The 15,344-nt window shown below is 46.1% G+C and overlaps 1 protein-coding gene across 4 annotated transcripts in view; it reads left to right on the forward strand.

Annotated features, from left to right (window-relative positions):
• RAD18 (RAD18 E3 ubiquitin protein ligase) overlaps window positions 1-15,344 on the forward strand; it is a 116,582-nt gene that overhangs the window by 51,314 nt on the left and 49,924 nt on the right. For all 4 annotated transcript variants that reach the window (XM_090022370.1, XM_090022371.1, XM_090022372.1 and 1 more), the window contains exons 10-11: window positions 2,071-2,205; window positions 3,906-4,068. In XM_090022370.1, the coding sequence (XP_089878496.1) occupies window positions 2,071-2,205; window positions 3,906-4,068 (298 nt within the window). The remainder of the gene's footprint in view (window positions 1-2,070; window positions 2,206-3,905; window positions 4,069-15,344) is intronic.

Below are 15,344 nucleotides of genomic sequence, written 5' to 3' on the forward strand. Positions count from 1 at the left end.
AATGATACATCTGTTTTTCAAGCCAGCCCCTCAAAGAAACTTTTTAGCTGAAAAAACATTGTAGCTTAAACCTGCCCTTAAATTCCAGTAGAGTCAACTCAATATTACCAAAGTGAACTGATCTTTCATAGCCTTGCTTGCATATATTACTTTAGTTACGTATACAGAAAACTCTGCTAGGGTTAACTTTTTTAGGATAAACAATTGTTTTCTTTACTCCCAGAAGATAGTATGCAATCTACAGATTTTTTGATAATTAAAGTCTGAAAGCAATGAAAACGATGCAAAGTGTGACCTGCACTTACCAAATCTTTCCATTTTCAGGGAGCATAGAAACTAAAATGAGAGAGCGTTTCCAAAAATAGCTTCTATATACATGTACTACTATGTTTATATAGGCCAATTTTGGGGGTGGGAGGGCAAAAAGGTTGAGAACATCCAACGTAGACCAGAATTTCCATGTGTATGACATGAAAGCCAGGTTTTCAGCCTGGCTTTGATACTATTTTTGTGTATTGAAATGGTTACTTGTATTTTCAGAGGCACACACCTGGTCCCATATACTGTACAGCAACCCAGTTTTGCACAAGCTGATTGGGTTATTTAATTACAAGTTACATGGAAGTGAAAAATTTGATATTTCATTTCATAGTTGATCATCTTTACGCTTGCTCTGATATGATGTCTGTCTGATGAATGAGCAGTATCCTGGAAAATCCTAGGTGAAAAACATCCTCAACAGTATTATCTAATATTATGGCAATGATAACTATTAGCATGATAAATTATTTAGCAGATTTATGAAAAATTGGCAGATATAGAGATATTGGGGCAGGAAACAAATGTTCTTTAATTCTAGTGCACTTGCATAGTTGACCTCACTTCTGATTTCACAGCTTTTTTTTGTTCCATAGCACATTTTTCTTCTAAAAAAGGTGGGGGGGAGGAGGAGGGAGCTAGCGGAGGAAATTTTAGCAAAGGAAAATGCCAATGATATGTTTTTTCTTTTAAATGTTCTTTTACTACTTACCTACAGGATGTACCATGTTGTATATAATGTTTCTTCTAAGAATAAAGAAAAAACACTATCTTAAAAAGCCTGAGCCTGCCTTTTTAGATTTTTTTTCCTTTTTTCTTCTTTCTTTTTTTTCTATAAAAAAAATTCTGTAATCACCTCTATGTCACTTGTCCAGATGGTAAAACTACTACCTCTGGCCTGTTCAGAGATCTGTGCTGAAGGTGCTGAAGATTTTAGTCCATTTCACTGTGCAAAATGCATCTAAATACCAAAATCATTGCTATAAATAGCACTAATAAGCAAATAAAAAAGAATGGAGACAGATGGCCACTTTTACTTCTTTTAAGTGGTCTCCATTCACTTCCAGGAACCAAAGTGGAACAACATATAAAAACAGCTTTTGCTACTGTTATTTTATCCTGCTGTGTTTTCAGTGCCGAATACACTGATTTTTATACCATTCAAACGTAACAGACGGTGTCAAGTAATCGGCCAACTCTCAGTAAACCAGCAGTGTTCCACGCAACGTAATTTAGCGCTAGTTGTTGAAGTTGAAGTAGCTACTTAAAGTAATAAGACTAAAGGGTGGGTCTTATTTTGAATACAGTAAGATATGATTCCTGAAGAGCATATCAACCTAATCCAAAGAATACATTATTTAGAGGTGTACTGAAATTCTGAGCTTACTGTAACTGAATGCAAAATGCCAGTTGCTTTCGGTGAGTTCAGGATTCCACCCAGAGAATGCATTGTGTGCGTATTTTAAAAGATGCCTATATGACATGTCATCCAAATGTTAGAGACTTTATCTTTTGTGCCATGTGCCATCAACACTTCTGTCTCTCAGTAAGGGTTGAGCATGCAGCCTATTGGAAATGGGCCTTTAAATAGAACGCTGAACATTAGGGTAGTGCATCACAAGTGATTTTTCTATCCGGCATATTTTATTTGTTCTACTCAAGGGGCCCTCGCTTTTCTCTTTCCTTTTCATGGTGATGATGCTTCTGTGAGCAATTTCTTTTTTCCTGAAAGAGCTTAATATTGTGTTTTAGGAAACAAACACAAAAATGAATTTCAGCTTTTAGTGGATCAAGTCAATAACCGATGGAAGAAAGCTTGTAAAAGGGAAATGGAGACCACACAGGATACAGAGAACATAACTGCTGATGAAGAGCCAGCAGGTACAGGTGAGCAATACTATTTAATATAAATGAAAATAAAAATTTCATTTATGTTAAATCTATTAGGTCATCTCTCTAAGTGACCAAAACGTATAAATGGGGTTAACTGCCCAGTGTTCATGTAGGCCATGACTTAAGTTAACAAACACATACTTAACATGAAGCATCAGACTCCAAGGACTGTCCTGAGTCTAGGTGCTCATTTAGGCCAACGTGGTTAAGGTACACCAGCTTCTGTAGCCAGTGATTCCTCAGCTTGAAAGATGTGGTACACATGCACCTCTGGGTCTGCTGGGGAGGGCCTTTGCCACAAGTCTGAAGTGTGGCTTGAAGTCTCATCCCTTGATTCATAAGAAGTACCAGATGACTGGCTGGGCAGGGGATGTAGTTGTTTCCATGTGCTCTGTGCCCAGAAGGGAATCCAGCCTGAGCTAAGTTGCGCCTTACAGTAAGGGGGGAAGGGGACAGAGTGGAAGGTCTTTTGAAATCATTGACAGTTTGTCATAGGACAGTCTATACCTTATTAAAATATGCCAGTGATTGCTGATGTTCCTGGCTTGCATATATTGTGAATTTGATAGGTGGGTGGTGACCGGAAATTAGATGTTTGTATTAATTGGGAGGTAAGCAGTATAGAATCAAGGAGTAAACATTGCTGCTTCCGATGCAACTCTTCCTACAGTGTGTGGCCATGCTATATTCTGCCCTTTGGATTAATTTTTTTTTGTGTTTTGTTTTCTCCATAAAAAGAGGAGAAAATACGATGACTGCAGTTTATAACTTGTTCAGCAAGCATGTTTTATGGAGTAGCAACAACTTCCAGTGCATGGATGTTGTCTGTACTATCCATAAGAACGGAGAAATGCCCATGGGTGCTGTTAGCTGTCTCACAGTTGGTTTGCTCAGTTTCATTTGTTTTGTTGCTGCTTGCTATGCAGTGTATGCATATCTTCTGACTTGTGCGGGGGGTGTGATATAGGAGAGCGCTTCCTAGCACCTGACAGCTCACCTCTGAATTGAAGTGTGTCATTCCAGCCCACCCCTGGAAAAGGTTTGCCTACCCATTTTCTAGGGTAAGAGTTCATCAGTAGGCAAAATATTAATCAAATATAATTTGATTTGGGTTTTTGACACACACATTCTCTAGATACATTGTACCTTTCTTTAAAAAAAGAAAAGTAATCCCTTGGTAGACTGACATTTTTATCTTTTCAGCAGCATTAGCAAATAAACCATCACATTTGTTTCACTGAAAACCATGCTATTGCTTGAGCTGTAAAGCTTCCAAGCTGTAAAATTGTCATGTATTTTGATTATAAGGTGAATTTGTATCAGGAACTATGGAGCAGAGCTGCCATATTTTGCCTATTCACTATTTAAAAAAATATATATATATTTTTTATGAATGGAGGCTAGCACACACTTAGTCTCATTACATTTTCTCCAGCACTCTGTTTAAGACAGGTAACAGAGGCAGTTTTTTCTTTGTGGTCTCTGGTTCATGGTGGTCTCATTGTGAGAGAAGAAATTGGGCTATTTGTTGCACTGGTGGTAGAGGTTTCGGCACAGGCAGGTAAAGACAGGAAATTGGTATTTGAAACATGATTTAAAAAAAATGTGCTGGCTTCAAGTTACAGAAACAGAAAAACCATAAAAAGTTAAATTTAACTCTCTATTAAGTGTTTATCTTGTAATATTTCTGCCAGGGGAAGAAAATATTAAAAAAGAGTGTACAGCTTTGATTTGTGCAGTGGACCAGCTACCCAAAACAGAAACTTCTCATTGCGAGAGAATCGAGTTTCATAATTTGGCTGAAGACCAGCGATCCCTTTCTCCTGCCTTCTCACTATCATCAGGATCAACAAGCAGGTTAGTGACTAACAATTTATGAATCCCTCTTCCTTTCCCTTCCCCCCCCTCCCAACTTTGCTCTCGCCTTCCTGACCTGATTGACATTATCATAGCTATGAGAAAAAACATGGCAAGTCTTGTGATGTCAGTGAAATCCTGCAACATCACTCAGGGTAGAATTGAGTTTATAACTGTGGTTCCTACTCTGTGGTTTATGATCGCATGTCAGTTCTGCTCCTTGTTTCCAGCTGCTAAACTGCTTTAAAGACCAGCTGGAATACATTTTAATCATTTCTGAATATTAATCCTTATGTAAATAACTGCCATCAGGATTATGTGACATCATAAGTTGGAGGGGAGCTGGTCTTTTGCTTGTAATGGGAAAGAACATCATCCATAAGACTTTATCATACACTTTTTCCCCTCTTGCTGCTTCTTTCATTTGCAAAATTGTTTTTTTCCAACATTAAACCCAGAGAAGTTCTGTTACTTGGGTATGTTGTTTCATACCCATTTTAGTGGTGGGTAAATTGGAAGGCAAAAAGGTTAAATGACTGAACCAAGCTCTCTCACATAGGCAGTGGCAGAATGACACGGGGACCCAGGAATCCTGACTGCTGGTCTCCTGCTCAGACTATTAAATCACATTGCCTTTCACTGAGCCTCTTTTTTGTGCTTGGTGGGAGAAAGTTTTTTGTAGTGTTGAGTAATGACTTGAAGATGCTCTTATAAATTATGTAATAAACTCATGCTTTTTCAATAGGGATAACATTTTTAGAAGAAACTCAGCTGTTTGTTTTGGGGGGTTTTTGGTAGTGAATTACTTTGTTAATGTGAAACCTTCCCTTCATGTGTTAAAAATAAGTTTATTATCTGTTTAGGATGTTTACTTGTTACACTGTAATTTGCCATCTGCTTCCATGTCAAGTAACAAGATGATCAACGCCCAGATAAAGATTCTTTTGCAATAATGGAACCTATTGCCCTGCTTTCTGGTGGGAGCGGACAGATCGAATGTAGCTGTTAATTAACTTTTCATTTTTCTTTTTCTTTTTTCACAATAATTTTGGTTTTGGCTGTGGCGCTAACTTGATCCAGATACCCAATTATAGCAGGACTTAAAGAAAAATGTCCCTTTGCATTCTTTTTAAAGAAAGAGGCTTCCTATATCTAGAATCTGAAGGTATCCACAGGACATTGTGAAAGCTCAGACAGTAGAGTAGCAGCTAGCAAGGACTGGAACCTTTCTCCTGCTCCCCCTCTGCTGTGCTGTATCACTGTTTCTTCCTCCTCTGATACCAGAAATTCCAGGTCTTTGTCTTGAATTAGATCAAAGCTGTCCTAACAACATTAGGGCGTGACAGATTTAAGAAGACCCCTTAGCAAATGTATTATTTGCTAAGGCATTACTGGTCTCTAGGGATTTATCAGTGGCACTTGAACCCAAGTGGATACCCTATGTACCCACCTGGTTTCAAACATCTGGTCACGCGCTCTGCGCCCCCGGATGTTTGAAGTTGTCTGCCCGTCCGTTCCTGTGATTTCAGTGAGTTGATGTTGTGGACCCGAATTGTCTCTCCCCCGTCTTGCCCGCCACGACTTTGATCTTATCGCAGTGGTGGGGATTGACTGTCGGCACTCCTCGTACCGGGGACCACGGGACGTCTATCTTCTGCGAGGCTCCTCCTCCCCTCTACCTTGCCCTTACACACCTTGATGGATCTCGATGGTCTTTGGTCACATCCCTCTGATGGTTGGGGCTTGGTGCCTTCTTCCCAGTAGGTTATAGGAATCCCGTTAAATACTCCCCCACTTCTGCTCTCTTCCCTTCTACCAGCTGCCTGGTCTGGCTCCAGCTACACCCTGTTGGTGCTCTATACCTCTCCTCCCCTCCAACAGTGGGTAACAAAACAAAACACAAAATATATCACTGGCAGAAACACCAGATACCAAGGGCTGCCCTTTGCCCCTCTTTGTGCCTGCTCCTACCGCCTGCTCTGTTGCCACCGGTTGCAGTCTCTCAGGCCTTGACCAGCCTAGCCTTGGTCTGGGGTCAGCCTACTGTATTCTCGGTGGGTCCCCTCGGTGCATCTCCCCCACAGCTCTTCTTTAGAGCAGTCCGCTCTCCCTATGATCCCACTTGGTCCGGTGATCTGGCTTCTGCTGCCTCTTATCTTCTGTGGGCTTCTCCAGGTCTCAGTATTCTCTAACCCTCCTCAGCTTCTGCACCTCGACCTTACTTCCTCACTCCCTGCCTTGTTGCTGGCGATGACATTCTCCTGTAGGGTCTTGCTCTCTCCACCGGGGCTGCAGGCTGCAAGCCCCCGTGCTCCTCTGCTCTGAGGGGACTCGGAGAGTGCTTCCCCCACCGGCACTCCTCCTGATCTCCTCCCCTCGGGGCTGCACTCAGATGCTTTTAAGTCCCCCAACCAGCTCCTACAGCTGTGGCCATCAGTTGGCCACAACTTTATAAAAACGCGGCTAACGAGCCACTTGGGTTGCGCCGCCACTTCTGGTTTCTCTGCGGTGCTCTCTAAATGTAGGAACCTTTCTATTTGCTTTTCTTTTCTTTCTCTTTTTCCTCCGCCCTGTTCCTGCTCCCCGGGTTCCTCCTGGGCTCCCTGGGGTTTTCCCCTTGGCTGCTCCCCGGGACACCCTAATTACAAGTTTAGAGAAGTGTGAGAGGGGAAGCAGGAGTCCCTCCCCAGTGTAGCCCAGATCCTGATACTTAACCCAGGAACAGAAACAGGCAGCAGCTGGAGAGAGACCTGAACGCCGACACAAAAGCAGGCTCAGCAGTTTTGCAGCTGCTTGAGCCTGCATATCAGCGAGAGCTGGGAGCATGGCTCCCGAGCAGCATGGGTGGCTCAAAAGGCAGCTGGGGATCCAGCTGAGCTGGGGCCGCGGAGGGAGGAGCAGAATGCCAGCTGGGAGACACCGGCCTCAGAGCTAGTAGGCTCCAGCCCCAGCCACCATGAGAAGGAGCTGGGCGCCTCCTGGAGGACCCTGATGGGTGAGGCAGAGGGCTGCCCCAGAGGCCAATGGGGCCAAGGGAGCTCCACTGAGAGGCAGTAGCCTCAAGGGATGCCGCTGGGAAGCGGATGGGCTCTGACCAGGAGGACGGCTTCTCAGGCTTGCAGGCATCCCCAGACAGTCTTACAGCAGGCAGAGCATGGGGAATCGTGAGCCCCAGGAGGGGGAAGTAGACAGCGCCAGCTGGAGGGACTGGAGCGACGAGACCACAGGTCAGCCGGGCCCCAGGGAGGTGTTGCCAGAAGAGCCGGCAAGGGCTGGACGTAGCTAGTAAGATAAAGGGGACAGACAAGTCTTCTCCAAGGAGCTGAGGACCCAAAGAGAGGGACTCTCAAGAGCCTGCCAGCAGAAGCTGGTCATCTTCAGCTGAGTTCTTCAGTTACAGTTTGACCCAGGATGGAGCAGGTTTAGTTTCTCAGGAGAGGGGAAGCCGACCCAGAGACGAGGGATGAACCCCTAAAGATTGATGGTCAGGAAGACCCGACCCTATCAAGGTGGGCAGTGTGGGAAGACCTGTGGGGAGCAGCATCTACCCAGGCTGAGGACGTGGTAAGGGTGGGGTAGAGGGGAGGTTTGGAGCCCCACAAAGACACCCACAGGGTTGAGACCCCTCCGGGTCCTCCGACAGGGAACTGCTTCCCCACCAACAACACCGAAGATGTGGCAGGCGAGAAAAGGGGGCACCGGAATAGAGTTTCATCCTGACGTCACTGTGGGGCAGGGCACCGACGAAGAAGTTCCCAAAGCTGTACAACACCTACCAGTGACAAGAAGCACGCTCACTCCGTCTCTCCCACTGGCCCACGAAGTCTTTATCACAGAATAGCCTCTAGACTGCTGTATAAGGTACTTTACTGTGACCTGGCACGTTGGGTTCAGATCTCCTCAAGCAGAAAATAAGTTTGGATATGGGTCCCTGTGCCAGGTTGGTGCTCTAATCCTGAACTCTTGTATAAATTGAGAGCCAGTGGTATCGATTCCTTCTGTGCTTTTAAGGTTTGACGTTGCATTTTGTGTGGAATTTGCTTTGGAAGGCTTGTTATAACCCTGCTTATCAGATGGATGAGTGGGAGACTACCTGGTTTCTAGGTCCTGGCAGGGTATAGATTCTGTTAAGGCTCAAGTGGCTTCCACGTGTGTTTAAAAGTAGAGCTGTGACAGCTTTGATGTTGAAAATTTTAAGCACCTCTAGTATTAACTGATAGCTGAGTGTGGGGGTGAGGAGGGGGGTGAGAATTGACGTTTTTGACTTTTGGTGTAAGTGGGTCCAAGACGCTATGGTGACATAGTGTTGGCGGGCACAAACTGTGACACTGCCATTACTGTACAGTAGCAACGAGCTACTGTGCAGTAGGGCTGGAAACAACCCATGCAGTGCTGGGACTGCACAGTACCAGTGGTTACTGCACAGTTGCTTAGTACTTGCTAAAGCAAGTAACAACTGTGCAGTTGGGTGCATGTGTAGACGTGCCCAATGTTGCCTAAGTCTTACTTTAGGCATATGAATACAGGTGTAACAGAGAGCCTGGGGCTCCTGTTACTTTAAGGGGAGAAAGGGAAGCAGATGGAGTCCAGACAGCTGAGCAAAGGCTAGCCACAAGAGGGAAAGCAGCAAAACAACAGTGCTGCCTAGGCAGGGAGTTGCCCATTAGTAGGAAGAAGGAGCATATCTGCAGCCGGTCAGGAGAGCTCTGTCTGGGGTAAGTTGGCTGCAAGGGAGCAGGCAGTAGGGACAAAGAGCTATGAGTGCCTATTGCAGAGCTAGCTGCTGTGCAGTAGGACAGTAGGAGGGCAGAGCCTGGCTTGGGTAGCAAGAGGATGCTAGAGCAGCAGTCAAACTGCCATGGCAACCAGTTGTCAGACCCTAACGAGCAGGGCTGGAGTACCACCTGACTGGAAGAGGCAGGGTTTGGACAGCATAAAAGCCTGAGGCCTGACCCAGGTCAGGCAGTTTTACCCTGCAAACTCCTGTTCAGAAAAAGTGCAGGAGGATACCTGGCTGACTTTTGAGCTGCCCTACGGACTGCCAGTATGCCACTGATGACTTGGAGCGATGCACCTCAGGGTAAGGGGAAGCCTTGCTGCCCTAGCTGTAAGCTATTGTTGATGCTTGGACCTAGAGCAGGTTTATGTTGTATTATTGCCAGCAGGCTTATTTTTCATTACATTTTAAACCAGCAGAATTATCAGGGGTTGGTGGAGGTCTCAGTTGTGCCTCGGGGCACGAGAGTGTTTTTTGAGTCCTGCCAATGCTAAAGGCTCAAAACCACAGAGCAGGCTGAAGCCTAAAGGAGGTTGTAACTTAGCAAGACGTTGAAGCCGAGCATGGCTGGAAGCCAAACAGGGCCATGGGGCCCAGACAGAACCAAAGTAGGCTCAATGTCCCGAGTAGGATCGAGACAGAGCCAGGAGGCCCAGACAGAGCCAAGGTGGGTTCAGTGCCCTTAGCAGGATGGAGACAGGGCTAGGGGGCCCAGACAGGGCCAAAACAGGACTTAAAGAAAAATGCCCAGGACGGGGCAGAGACAGGGTATATGAGACAAGTATATGTCTCTTGTCCCCGAAGTCTATGAGACAAGATCTGGGGCCTGAAAGCCCCAGTGAGCCTGGGCTAGAGGACTCAGCTAGAGAAACGTGGTTGAGGCCAAGAAGACTGAGGCCCTGACAAGGGGAGTGCCCTGTGAGGCATGGGCACTTCTGTAGAGGTGGTCGGAGATTATGAATAACCCTTTAAGGCTTCCTGGGGGCACATGGATGGGCTGAGAGGGCCCACTTATTGTGAGGCCAGGATTGAACCCGGCAGGGTTTAGGAGGGACCTGCTGGTTGCGGCTTGTGCTAAGACCTATTAGACAACCTCCTTTTTGATCAAATAAGTACATCAAGGTGTGGCAGGAGAATGATAAAGGGTAGGGTACCCTTGAGTTGGAGGGAAAGGGTCACATGGTCACCAGGGGAGTGTCGCTACTGCTCCTGGAACTCAACCTTGGCCACACGAGGCCAAAGAATTTAAAGACTTGCTTGTGGTGATATTTTAAGTTGTCTGAGGTGAAATTAGTAATAAAATCTTCTGGCATGGCTTTCAAAAGTGCTATACATCCTTAGTTTCCATCAAGATCAGTGAGAGCTGTGACTCCTTCAGGGTCTTTTGAGAATCAGGCCACATGCATCTCATGGTCCTCACAAGAAACTACTCCCCTGTAAGAGTGACATTCAACAAAGAAATAGGCTTATAATCACAGGTCTGTGTGAGATTGATGGAATTAAAAGAAAAAATACAGTTCTATAAAATATCAGGTACAATAGAGATATGTTGTGAAGGGGAAAAAAAGCAGACCAGGTAGAGAATAAAAGCAAGATAGATTGTTTTTTTTATCCTTTTCAATAATAAGACATTTTCAGTTCTTAAGAAAAAGGTGGAGGTGGAGATAGAAGGGCTTCCAAGAGCAATTTAATATGACAGAAGAGGAAATCAAAGACAAAGTTAATTAATGCAAGGGGATTTTAATTCTTTGTTTCAATGTTGAAAGGGAGGATATGGGATAGATGCCAGAAATAAGCACGTTGCCCAGGAATGGAGACAGAAATACTGGCAGAAATAGCTTTCTTGCCAGGAGACCTGATTTAAAAAAAAAAAAAAAGGTGCTATTTGTTGAATGTCTAGTCAGATAAGGATAAAGAACATTTAATAAAAAAACCACCAAACCAGCAAAGCTTAAGAACTGGGGAGAATAGTTCTTTGAAATAGCAGATAGCTCAGAAAGGCATTATACTAATACAATTTTCACATAAGGAAGCCAAAATACAGAAAAGTTAAATGCCTGGCGCTCAATATTACGAGAAGTTAGTGGCTGCTGAAAGAGAACCAAGGACTCCAGTCTTCCTCCACTCACTGATCATTGCCACAGCCAGGATTAATAAACTGGATTGCAGAAGCAGTTTCTTAATTAAGCTAAGGAGCCTTCTTTTAAAATGTAACGATAACAATTTAAAATTTCAAATGGATGAGGAGGAAGACTGAGCAGTTATTTGTTTTCCATGGTGCCCACAGGCAGTTATATCAGCCACTTGTGGTCTGTTCTTCCTAGGTAAAAAAGTCAGCGTGATTGTTATTGAAAATGTGCTGGATAGCTAGAAATTCTCTGTACCTGTAATCGACTGTTTTCCAATTGACTGGGTAGAACCTCTGAATTGTCAATCTCCTTTATAAATGAATATTTAGAAGAATTATCCACCTTTTGTTCTTAGTCATTGTATTTTTATTCAGTTGCGCTGAGTCTGTTGTAGGTTATTGCCTACAAAACCTCATGCTTCTGAACCAGGTAGTTCAGGGGTGGGCAATATATGGCCCGCAGAGTGATTTTGTTCAGTCTGCAGCGGGTCCCTCAGCCCTGCTGGGCAATGCTGGGACATCCTTGCTCCATGCCAGTTTGCAGCTCACCCTGGGATGCCCATGCAGTGGCAACAGCCCCCAGCTCTGCTGGCTTGGTGTGGGGCACAGTGAAATGGTGCGGGGTGATGGGGCCAGTCTCCATGGAGGCAGCGTGTGGCTGGGCAGGGAGCTGCATCTGGGGCCAGGGACTGGTCTCCATGGAGACCCGGCCCAGGCCTTAGATGCAGCACCATCACCTGGGCTCCCACTCTACCCTGTGCCACTCCACCCTGCCAAGCTGGTGGGCCTGGGGGCTGCTGCTGCTGTGCAGGTATCCTGGGGTGAACTGCGGGCTGGCATGGGAAGGGGTGCCCTTGTACCACTTGCCTCCCCTGGCCCTGGCCTGCTCCCAGCTGCTACAGGTGGTGGGGCATGGAATCGCCACCGGGTCCACTCCCTTCCCTCCTCCATCCTGCATGCCCCAGACTGGGCAAGGGGAGAGGAGTGGGGTAGGTTAAGTTGCTCCCGAGCTTCCTCCATGGGACTCACAGCCCTCTTCTCCTCCCTTTTGGGTGCTGCAGCCCCTGAGTGAGGCTTGGTGGTGGCTTCCAGCTCTGTCACAGCCCCACACTGTCACCACCCCGAGATCCTGGCCCCAGCCCCAGATGCATCTCTGAGGAGCTGTGTGGGCCGGGAGCTGCATCTGGGCCTAGGGCTGGGATCGTGGGGTGATGGCAGCATGGGGCTGGGGTGGGGCAGAGCTGTGCGCTGTTCCCTGCACACCTCTGCCTGTGGAACCCACACCCGTCACAGGTAGAGGTGTGCGAAGTGGGCCCTTTTCCATTGAAACTCAGTCTGAATCAGGGTCAGTGATTCGATTCGTTGATTCAGATCACTGTCCTTGATTTGATTCAGCTGAATCCAAATCTGAAGATTCGATGTTGATTTGGAGAATCAGCAGTTCAGACTTAGACATAGCTTTAACAGTTTTTTCTGCATACCTTGAGGTAGCAGGCACAGCTTGTGATGGCTGCAGTGCTGGGGTGCATGGAGCGTTCCGCAGGAGTGCGGGGGGGCTCTCCATGTGCTCAGCAGCAAACATGGAAGTGTTCTGGGTCTGCCCGGGAGCATGCTGGGGGCCTCCCCATGCCTCCCTGGCTCAGTGACTGGCAGCAGCGGGACCGCAGGTGCCCCCCCCAGACCCAGAAGGCACCAGTCACTGAGCTGGGGGTAGGCGTGGGGGGGCCCCCTGGCATGCTCCCTGGCAGACCCATAAGTGGACTGGAAGTGCTTCTGGTCCACTTCTGGGACTGCTGCCGAGCGTGCTGGCGAGCCCTCCCATGCTTCTGTGGGGTACTCCATGCGCCCCAGCATTGCGGTACTTACAAGCCTGTGCTACCTAGAGGTATGTTGAAAAAAACATTTAAAGCTATGTCTATGTCTGAATCTCTCTGAATCGATTCGGAGGATTCTGATTTGATTCGGAGAGATTAAAGGGTCCCCTGGTTTGATTTGGATTTGGAGATTCAGCCATCAAATTGGGCTGAATCTCTGCCGAATCGAATCGGGGACCAAAGCTTTGCGCAGCTCTAATTACAGGGGTGTGTGTGTGGGCAGCGGATTATGGTTCTGACCCGGCCCTGGCCTTGTGCTGTCACTGCCCTGTGACCCCACCCTGTGATCCCAGCCTTGCCTGCCGCTCCTGCTCCAGAACGCCACTGTTTGGTGCCCCATCCCATATAGGGAGTTTTGGTGAGTTGTTGCTGGGGGGAGGTGGGAGTACTGACCTAGCTTGCAACACCTTACCAAAATAGCCTATGTGGCCCTTGGGCCCAAATAATTCCTTACCTGTCAGTTAGTGTCTAAGGTGCTACCTTACTTTTTGCTCCCTTTTTTTAGTCTTCAGACTAACAGACTAACCACCTTGTTACCAGTCATGTGTGAGTAATGGCAGTTGTATTGTCATATTAAAAAAAAAATATATCTAAATGCATATTCTTTAGAGCTATCAATTATGTGACACGTGCCATCTACAACTTGGGCCAATGTAATTTAGTGGATCCAGAGTGTGGCTGCGTAGAGCAGTTTGTCTGTAGCTGCTAGCAAAAGCAGTGTATGATAGAGTATTTGGATCAAATTGGCCTTGTGCAAGTTTGACACTGGAATACCTGGCTTTCCTCTCCTTTTGTCTGAGATGATTGGAACAAAATAAAAAGCTTCATCTTCTGTCTCAGATGAGCAGTTGTATGTTTTCCCAGGTTGTAAATTAGCTTCCATATTGTAGTGCACACAGTAGGCTGCCTGCTTCGCATGTTTATTTGATGAAGAATAGCATTTCCTTAGGGAGACTTGGACCCTGAGTATTTTCTATACCGGTGTTTAACAAAACCATGAACATGGCTTTTAATTATACCCTTTGCATTTAATTTTTTTTGTCAGTAAAAACTTTATTTTCTTGAGCCTAATTTGCCACTGACACAGGTTGTTACGTAGCCCATCCCATTCTGTCTGCCAATAGGAACGTCTTATTTCTGTGCTCTGTAGACAGCCCAACTGCTGTCTCTCGTCTTGTGTCAGCTTTCCCTCTTGTTTGCTGGACTAAGTGCAGCTGTGTTGGCTCTTTTAGTGTGCGTGTTATTTGCTTGGAGTTTTTGGCTGTCTGAGGTGTTCAGTTTTTCTTGGAACCTCATTTTTTTTAAATCTTCAGCCAAATATACCCCAAAGGCTCTGACTTGGCTTCAGTGGACAGAGTTTGTGAACCCAATAAGCCAACAGGTCTAGTTTGTATAGTATTCGTAAACTGAAACCCAACTGGAAGCTTGTTTGCAAGTCTTGGTTGGAGTCCAAGTCTTGTGACTTTGCACTGAGGGACTGTGTTTCCGAAACGCTGGGTGTGGCTACGTGCACAAGTCATGTGGCTGAATAAATTCTGGTGCAGTTCACGCCAGAGTTTATTGCTCCCAGGTGCTGCGCTTGCATGTGTGCCTGGGACTGCAGCATGTCGAACCAGGGTGGAGCAGACCTTGCTGGCAGGGGCCCCTGGGGATCAGCCTGCCAGCCCAAGGCTGATCTGACCTGGAGGCACTGGCTGGGGCATGAGGGTGCTTCAGTATGGGGCTAGCTGGCAGCTCTCACACTGAAGCACCTTCATGTCCCAGCCAGCCCTGTCAGTGTCTACATGTGTGTTGTGTTGGAGTAAATAATTCTGCCATAGGATAGTAGTTGTGCTGGGCAGTACTAACCTATGGCAGAGTTAACAAGTTGTACTAATAGTACCACACAAGCTAACTAGTCAACTCTGCAGTAAATGACTTGTAGACACACCCACTGAGTCCAGAGGCCCCTAGTAGTCCTGTTACTGTGTTGTCCTAGGTCTTTCCTCACTATTTCATTTCCATGGAGAAAACTGTGGAGGAGAAATCAGGCTAATGACATGAACACAATGTCTAGTTCTCATTTGTTTTATTCAGTTTCTCAAGTTCAAGCTAACTTTGGCAGTAAGACTCTGAAAAATTTGAATTTTAATCTGATTCAATGAAAACCGTTTCTTAGGAGGCAGGAAGATGTTGGGTTGGCTCTGCGTAAAGAATCTTAAGTTTCTGTTATGTTGCAAATTAATTTTAGGAAATATGTCTTCGGGGCCATCTCCTGTATCTGTTAGTGTCAAAGCAGAACTTAATTCACGTGGATAGAGGTGTACCAATACATCGGTCCCGTATTGCATCAGCAGTAATGTAGGTAAAATTGTCAGTATTGGAAATCGGCTTTTTTTGCCTCGTGGCCAACAACGTGGCCAATAAATGCCCCGTGCATATGCACAGCGGGGGCAGCATGCACAGGGCTGGGAGTGCAATCTGGTGGCTTGGAGAGCAGCATTGCCTGGTAAGTCTG

This window comes from Crocodylus siamensis, chromosome 11, assembly GCF_052110815.1.
Source record: "Crocodylus siamensis isolate JL-2025a chromosome 11, ASM5211081v1, whole genome shotgun sequence".
In the NCBI taxonomy this organism is placed as follows: domain Eukaryota; kingdom Metazoa; phylum Chordata; order Crocodylia; family Crocodylidae; genus Crocodylus; species Crocodylus siamensis.